The sequence below is a fragment of the Arachis ipaensis genome, chromosome B05 (genome assembly GCF_000816755.2).
Source record: "Arachis ipaensis cultivar K30076 chromosome B05, Araip1.1, whole genome shotgun sequence".
In the NCBI taxonomy this organism is placed as follows: Eukaryota; Viridiplantae; Streptophyta; class Magnoliopsida; order Fabales; family Fabaceae; genus Arachis; species Arachis ipaensis.
The window spans coordinates 118,579,046-118,587,452 of NC_029789.2; the positions used below are offsets into that span (position 1 = coordinate 118,579,046).

General features: G+C 36.2%; 1 protein-coding gene across 1 annotated transcript; it reads left to right on the forward strand.

The window, feature by feature from the left end:
* Window positions 299–6,812, forward strand: LOC107643903 (HIPL1 protein). The gene is made up of 7 exons (XM_016347654.2): window positions 299–529; window positions 657–814; window positions 2,202–3,008; window positions 3,104–3,320; window positions 3,678–3,856; window positions 4,176–4,417; window positions 6,285–6,812. The coding sequence occupies exons 1-7, from the start codon at window positions 334–336 to the stop codon at window positions 6,691–6,693; spliced, it is 2,208 nt and encodes a 735-aa protein (XP_016203140.1). The 5' UTR covers window positions 299–333; the 3' UTR covers window positions 6,694–6,812.

Below are 8,407 nucleotides of genomic sequence, written 5' to 3' on the forward strand. Positions count from 1 at the left end.
AAAAGTCGAAAACGAAAAAAATTTTCTAACCCTGCCTTAAAGACCAAAATCGTACTTAACTCCAATATTAATTAAGGTAGAAAATTAATTAAAAACAAAAGTCAACTGCAGAAACAAGACACCGCTTACAACTTGATGCTTCTTTATTCAGTCTTCAATCCGTGAAACTGCGAACTGAAAGGGACTTCAACTTCAACGCCAGTGGTTGGGCAATTTCTTTCCCCCATTTTCTATTTTTTATTTTATTTTTTAATAGACAGGTCTGAATCCAATATTAAAACATTGAGGGTAGAGTTGACTTAAAAACATTCCCTTGAATCAATACAATATCTTATGCCACCAAGTCAAAATACTGCGAAGGCTTGCGGATTTGAATGTATATATAAGTTGAATTGTAAGAGGAGTTTCAAGTTTCAACTGGTTTATGGTGAGATGAAGAAGGGTGTTCTATTTTCCACCACCTTCTTATTTTGTTGCTTGTTGCTGCTTTTGGATTGTGCAGTTTCACTTCCTCTATGCGTTGATTCCAGTAAGTCTAGTTATCTTTCCATTTTTTTCTTTCTTTTCTTTTTTGGTCCATTTTTTAGTTTTATAGATTCCATAGCCTTACTTCCCTGTTTGTATTATTTATTATTGATTTCTTGTTGCTCCTGTAGGGGCACCCTTTACCCTGAATAAAACCCTTGGATTTTGTCCTTACAATGGAAGCACATGTTGCAACTCCACACAAGATGCACAAATACAAAAGCAGTTTCAAGCCATGAAAGTCTCTGATCCCGCCTGTGCCTCAGTTTTGAAATCAATACTTTGTGCGGTAAGTGATATTTGTTTTTTGTTTTGTTTTTATTTATTTATTTATTACCTGAAAGCATATTTTCAAAGTTACCTTGGTTCTCTCGTTTACCTGTTTACTGTGTACTGAATTTCCCTTTCACCGTGCAACCATTAGAAGTAGGAATTGTATACTGAAATAAACCATTTAACTTCTTCATGTTTGAGTTGTGGCATCAGTGAGCAACTAGTGAGTAATGATTTCAGGTTTATCTTTTCTTCACGACATTAACATCTGGTCCATATATTGAGATTTGAGCTTCAAGAGCTTTCTCAATTTGTCATAGATGATTTTCCCTGAAGTCTAGACTAATTCTTTTGTCAAATTTTCATGCCTGTAAAGTCATGGCTGTAATTTTGCTTGTAGCAATCCATGGTGAAATATTGAATGGGTAGAGGAATTTTATTGGTTCTTAACTCAGAAGAAAGGAGTGGAAGTTGAGTACATTTTCCCAAAGAAGTCAGAACTGATCTGCACATTGCTGATATAAATATTTGCATATTTCAAATGTTCTGTTTATGTATGTTGTTTTCTAAATTATTACCAAGAATGTTAGATGTGCAACCATTAAAAGTTGTCTACACTAGACAACATTGAATTGGTAACTCGTGCAAATTCATTCTAACTTCAGTTTAATTGGTCACTAACACCTGAAACAATTTGTAACTTCTAAAAACATGTTGAATCATTAGTCACGTTTACTTCAAATTTAATAATTACAAGCTTCAAAATATCTCTACTTTATTAAGGAATGAGATAGTTAGCAACTTATATAGTTAGTTAGCTTAGTTGGTAACTTGCATAGTGAGTAACTTCCAGTTTCTAGTTTTAGAGAATCTGTTAATGCTGTTATTCAACAGATTCTTGGAGAAGCTTTCTTTAGCATCTTGTAGTGATTTCTTGATTTAGCTCTCTCCCTTTTAGACTTGTTATGTATTATGTATATAAGCTGCCGTATTGCCAAATTACAGTGTAATGTCATTTCTCAATTTTCCATTCAATACTACACAAAAACCTTTCTCTCTTATTCTGTTTTGCTGCATAATCAAGTTCTAGTTAAAGAACTTTTCATACTTAGACACTGTTAGACAAGACTCAACACACATTAGTATTATTAATTACATGATGTACTGTTCTGGCCAACAAAAAAAAAACAAGAAAATAAAATAAAATAAAATAAAATATACTGACAAAATGTCACAGCAAAAGTGTCACATGCTTCAACAAATTTTCTTGTCATGTAAAGTGACCAACTGCATTGAGATCTCAACATGTTGACATCTCTACTAGTGGACCATACTTAACACTTTTCAGACAATTCAAAAATTCATACCTCCATTCATTTCTTTGCATACTTTCTTTGTTGTAGAGGTGCGACCCATTTTCAGCAGAGCTATATACAGTTCAATCCTCTCCGAGATCAGTGCCAGTGCTTTGCAACTCCACCGTACCAGCAAATTCGTCACAGTCAAAGGCAGCAGCAGTGGAGGATTTCTGCTCTCAAGTATGGGATACATGCCAAACTGTGTACATAACAAATTCACCTTTTGCCCCTTCATTGCAAGGACAAGCAGGAGGACCACAAATTAAGGCCAATGCAACAAAATTGACTAACTTGTGGCAGTCCAAAACTGACTTTTGTAGCGCTTTTGGTGGAACATCGACTAATACTTCAGTGTGTTTTGAAGGCGAACCTGTTGCACTAAACAAAACCGCAACACCTATCAACCCTCCTCTTGGCTTGTGCCTTGAGAAAATTGGCAATGGATCTTACCTTAGCATGGCAGCTCATCCTGATGGCTCTAACCGAGCATTCTTCTCTAATCAGATGGGCAAGGTTTGGCTGGCAACACTTCCAGACAAGGAATCGGGTGGAACGTTAAAGCTTGACGAATCAAGTCCCTTTGTTGATCTAACTGACCAAGTTTATTTTAATACTCTATTTGGAATGATGGGAATGGCGTTTCATCCGAATTTCGCGCAAAATGGTCGATTCTTTGCTTCATTTAACTGTGATAAGTCCAAGTGGTCGGGATGCAATGGAAGATGTGCATGTAATTCAGATGTTAATTGTGATCCATCAAAAATAGGTACTGATCATGGTTCCCCACCATGCCAGTATCAAACTGTTATCGCAGAATACACCACTAATGGTACCGGATCTCAGCCTTCCTCGGTAAATGCTGATCCTCACATACAAAAAAAAAGTAGTTTCTACTTTCTAGAAGAGTATATTAAATGAGTTGAACTGAATTCTAATTTTTTTTGCAGGCTGAAAGTGCAAAACCAACAGAAGTGAGGAGAATATTTACCATGGGCCTCCCTTATACATCTCATCATGGAGGTCAGATACTCTTTGGTCCAGAAGATGGATATCTATACTTCATGATGGGTGATGGAGGAGGCTCAGGTGATCCAAACAATTTTTCCCAAAACAAGAAATCTTTACTCGGAAAGATTATGAGGATTGACGTAGACAATATCCCAAGTAGGTATTACTAAGCATAGTTCCCCTGGTTCTCTCATTTACCTACGTATGCATACTGAGTTCTCTGTAAAGGAATACTTCTAATTTAATCACAAAAACATACTGAAATAAACTGCATACCCATTCCTTGATTCATATGTCAGCTTAGAATTACTACCTCCGGTTCACAATGACTGTTGTTTGACTTATTTTTCCATACATTCATAAATTAACTAAATACTATGTAGACACCAAAATACTATGTAGACACTAAAAAAATATGTACAAAAAGAGGTAAAATTATTATGAACCACTCTTACTTTCAAAAAGGTGTACTCACATGCTTTTGGAAATGACATTTATTCTTGAATTTTTCAGGTGCAGCTGAAATTAGCAAACTTGGGCTATGGGGTAACTATTCCATTCCAAAGGATAATCCATTTAGTGAAGACAAAGATCTGCAGCCTGAAATATGGGCCTTAGGACTAAGAAATCCATGGCGATGCAGTTTTGATTCAGAAAGACCTTCCTACTTTGTGTGTGCAGATGTTGGACAGGTTTGTGGATGCTTTTACCGACACATTTTTGAACTATAATTACATCACTGTTGACTCACTTCAAAGTTCAAGCTCTACATGTTATTCCTACAAAGTGGGAAATCGATCATCTCATCTAGACGTTATCTGTGTTGATTTTTACCATCAATCAAGGTTAAGCTAAATACTGAATCATTAAAGAAAATAATCTAATCAATAGTAAAAACCAACATGTAAAATTTCACATGTGAGGATACATTTCCTACAAAGTGTAATGCTAAATTTGTGAGTTAGTACTTAGTAGAACATTCTCAATTATTAACAACTGATTTTTATGCAGGATCTATACGAGGAGGTAGATCTCATCACAAAGGGCGGAAACTATGGATGGAGTGTTTACGAGGGCCCTTATCTCTTCAACCCCACTCAATCAGCGGAAGGCAATACCTCTGTAAAATCTATTAATCCAATTTTCCCAATACTTGGATACAACCATTCAGTTGTCAACAAGAATGAAGGATCAGCATCAATAACTGGGGGATATATCTATCGTTCTACCACTGATCCTTGCACATATGGAAGGTAATAAGTTTTCTTCAGTAAGCACATAAAGCATGTCTAACTGAGGAATGCATCAAATTATTTTTGTGGTTTAATTACTCTGGAACTTGCTATAGTTTTGAAAATTTGTGATTAAGTCCCTTTGCTGTTCACTAATTTCAATGAGATCCCTGTATCGGGAAGAAATGAAGTTGAGCATTTTTAATTAAATTACTATATAGGGGTGGCAATATGTATCTTACCCGCGGGTATCCAAACCGATCCCACCCGATCGGGTAGGGTTACCAACCCAATCCACAGCGGTAGGATAGAGTGCGGGTAGGGTTCTCGTGCAGGTCGAGTAGGGTGTGGGTTGAGCCTCAACCCTACCCGACCAACCCGCACTCTATATATGTTTATGTTATATACTTATATAAAAATATGTTGTAAGTGGATGTTGAATCAAAGACCTCTCACTAAATGCAAAAGATCCTTAACCACTAAAAGAAAATCATTAATTGATAATTTAATATTTTTTTTTACATAAAAATCAGTTCTATTTTAAATTATCATCAAGTTATATATATTATTTTTTGTAACTCGCGGGTAGGGTCGGGTACTCGCGGGTTAAGAGCGGGTAGGGTTAGGGTTGGGAAATTCTCAACCCGTGGATAGGATAGGGTTTAATTTATATAAAAATTTCAACCCGCGGGTAGGGTTAGGGTTGGATCCAAACCCTACCCTACTCTACCCATTGCCATCCCTATTACTATATGACACAAACGTTTTTCAATCCACTTTTTATTTTGTGTTGGGCTTAAAATGGTAATTTCAAACAATGTGGACACTTGATGTGGTTTTTTTTTTCATGTGGAGAGCACAAATCTGATTTGTGACCTTTAATTTTTTCTTTTAACATGCAAATATGAGGGTTAGATATGTTTTTTCTTATTTTAATTTTTTTTAAATATACAAATCTGACCATCAAATTTGTATTTTAGCATTAAAAAATTTTTTACGGTGATAAAAAAATATTTTAACACAAATCGGAGACCCTCCGATTTGTGAATTTAGGAAATCTGACCCTCAAATCTTTCTACAAATTTCATTATTCTTCAAATATGAGGGTCTTAATTGTTATTTAAAAATAAAAATAAAAATCCATATCAAAGAAAAACACACCAATTAACCATTAACATAAATTATACACAATCTTGTTCTATATCTAAAAAAAATTAGCCTTCATAATTTAATATAGGGCTACTTAGTTGAAAATCTTTAAATAGTATAAGTACTTGATTATATATTTTTATACTATAGGACTTGGATTGAAATTTTTTTTTGTACAATATAAAAAATTAATTAATTATAAACTTTTAAGTTATAAAAACAAATTATGTGAAAACTATAGATTTCTAAAGTAATTTAACCTAATTTTAACAACAAAATTTTCCTTTCTCTTTTCAGTGTAGCATCCTCATTCCTCATGCCTTGATTTGGATATATAAATTCTTGGATTAGAACAAATAACACCTATAGCACCTATATATGCAATATGCTTAAATTGATCTCCAAAAATATGATAATTATTCATATTTATATAAAATTAATTCTTAACAATTCGCTCCTTTATTGCATAAGATAACTATCAATCTACTGCAGAACGATTGTTGTCTACGTATACAATATACAATAAAAGACTAATTGATGTTATAAATATTATGCAACCAAATAGATGTACAAAACTACAAATAGTTGGTTGGTAATAATGTCCGAATACGAATTAGAAACCAAATTTAAGTACTTTGTTTCCTTATACATTATATTATAACCAGGTATTTGATTAAAATAAATGAATATTATAGCTGCTATGTTTCCTTATACATTATATCATTGAAATTGATTTCAGGTATTTGTATGGAGATTTGTATGCTGGAGCAATATGGGCAGCCACAGAAGACCCAGAAAACAGTGGAAATTTCAGCACTAACAAAACCCCTTTCAAGTGTGCACATGATTCTGCTCTCAAATGTGACTCGGCACCTGGGAGCTCCCTTCCAGCATTAGGTTATATCTTTTCATTTGGTGAAGACAACAACAAAGATGTCTATATCCTTGCCAGCGCTGGCGTTTACCGAGTTGTGCGGCCGAGTCGCTGCAGCTATGCTTGCTCTCTGGAAAAGACAACTGCAACTAATCCTACAAGCCAACCTCCTGGTCCTTCTCCATCTCTTGCTATCCGTTGGAGTAACGTGTCTGGATATCTTATGCTGCTGCAATTTTCATCCATCTTGATGATCTTATTGACTTTATTGTAGTATGTTATGATCTTTCGTATTTATTAATTTCATTTCTAACTTTTGTTTCCCTATATGCATAATTTACAACAGCTAATAAGTGAACTCAGAATCTAAAATCCGATTTTTTATTTCAGACATTTAAGTGCATTTGCGATGTGTTAGAATCATAGTTATAAGAATTGAACGACGATCGATTTGACAAAGTTGTTGGATTACTACTAGGTCAATAGTTCAATTGGTAGGGCACTAATCGAACCATTTGACCCGTAATAATTAAATAAAAATATATAAAATAATAATAAAATAANAATTATAATACAATAATATTATTGAATGATAATCAAATTATAATTTAAACAACAAATTTGTACTAGAAGTCTCTGGTACGTGTTGTGTGATGGATCGAGGAGTTGCGAGTTGAGGTGGTCGCTAGATTATCTGACTGGAGCAATGGGGATGGTACCTGCAAAGACACCTCGATGCTAAGTAAGAATGGATATGAGAGGTGTAAGGTGTGTGGAATGAGTAACGTACTTGAGGGGGCCTCTGGCTCTCCTTTATATAGCTAGTGGTAGTTATCTCATCTTATTTTGTCTGGTTAAGATAATGGAGGTATTCGAATTTGAATGTTGGTTAGAGATTGGAGGACCGTTTTAGGCTGCTAATAGAAGGCTTGAACCCGAGTAGTCGGTTCGGAGGCCGTTCATTGTGGGACCCGGGAACCGGGTTTGTAACAGCTACCCCCGGAGCGAGAGAGCGAGTGTGCTCGATGTCGTCGCTGAAAGGACTTTTTTGTTGTTGTGACTTGATGAGGGGCTCGTGGTCCGGTTTCCCCTGTCGAGGTCAGAAGCCCTGGGAGTTTCATGGTCGTGCCGTATGGGTACGGTGTGGGGGATTGCTTGAACCTTGGTCGGTTCGGGCATCTTTATCATGTGCCTGTTGCTCTTTCCGAAGGGAGGTCTATTATTTGTATTTTTCAAGGTGTCATAATGGTATTTAATGTGAGGGGACATTTTGGTCTTTTTCTTAATTTTTTCCTTTTGTCTTTTCATTTTTCGAAAGCGCTTGGCAACCATTTCTGATTTTCTATTTCCCTTGCATTTAGTTTTTCTTCTTCTTCCTCTCTGCGCTATTCTTGTTGCTTCGAATTTTCCTAAATCGTTTGTGCGTTCTGTGCGTCTGTCCTGTGCTATGGATTACTCCTTGATCTTCGCTTCAGTCTTTATTAGGTTGGTGTTTCTCTCCTCTTTTTATGTTTTGATTGTTTTGCTCATCTCTTTCGTTTAGTTTGTATCCTGTATTTTCTTCATGATGGAGCTGTGTTTTGAGTAGGAGTAGTGGGTTATTAGAAGGGGTGAGCACCACTGTTCTGGGTGTATTTTTGGTTTGTGCTAGATAGATTTGGTGTTTGCATGATTTTCTTCCGCCTGGTTCCGGTGGGTTGATGGTGGTGCCCCTCTCCCTTTTTTAGGTATGGTCCGGCAGAGGAGTGAAAGTGTTGGAGCCCCCGTGGTTCCGACTGGTGGCGTTCTCTCGACGTACTATTGCGTGACCTCTGATGTTTGGAGAACGCCGTCTTGGGTGACGGAGGCAGATCTCCAGCGGCTTCGTGATCAGCGTCAGTATGAGCTAGAACTCCCTGAATCTGATGAGAGGGTTTGCTACCTAAATCCCGTCTCGCCCTGAGTACCCGACTGGATGTGGGTATACGAGTTGATATTTACCCGGCTGG

Excerpts from the sequence above, each read along its gene's own strand:
- LOC107643903 (XM_016347654.2), top strand. The coding sequence starts at position 334 with ATGCCACCAAGTCAAAATACTGCGAAGGCTTGCGGATTTGAATGTATA. Across the intron at positions 3,009-3,103 it reads CCGGATCTCAGCCTTCCTCG|GCTGAAAGTGCAAAACCAAC; the intron begins GTAAATGCTGAT and ends TTTTTTTTGCAG. Across the intron at positions 3,857-4,175 it reads TGTGTGCAGATGTTGGACAG|GATCTATACGAGGAGGTAGA; the intron begins GTTTGTGGATGC and ends ATTTTTATGCAG.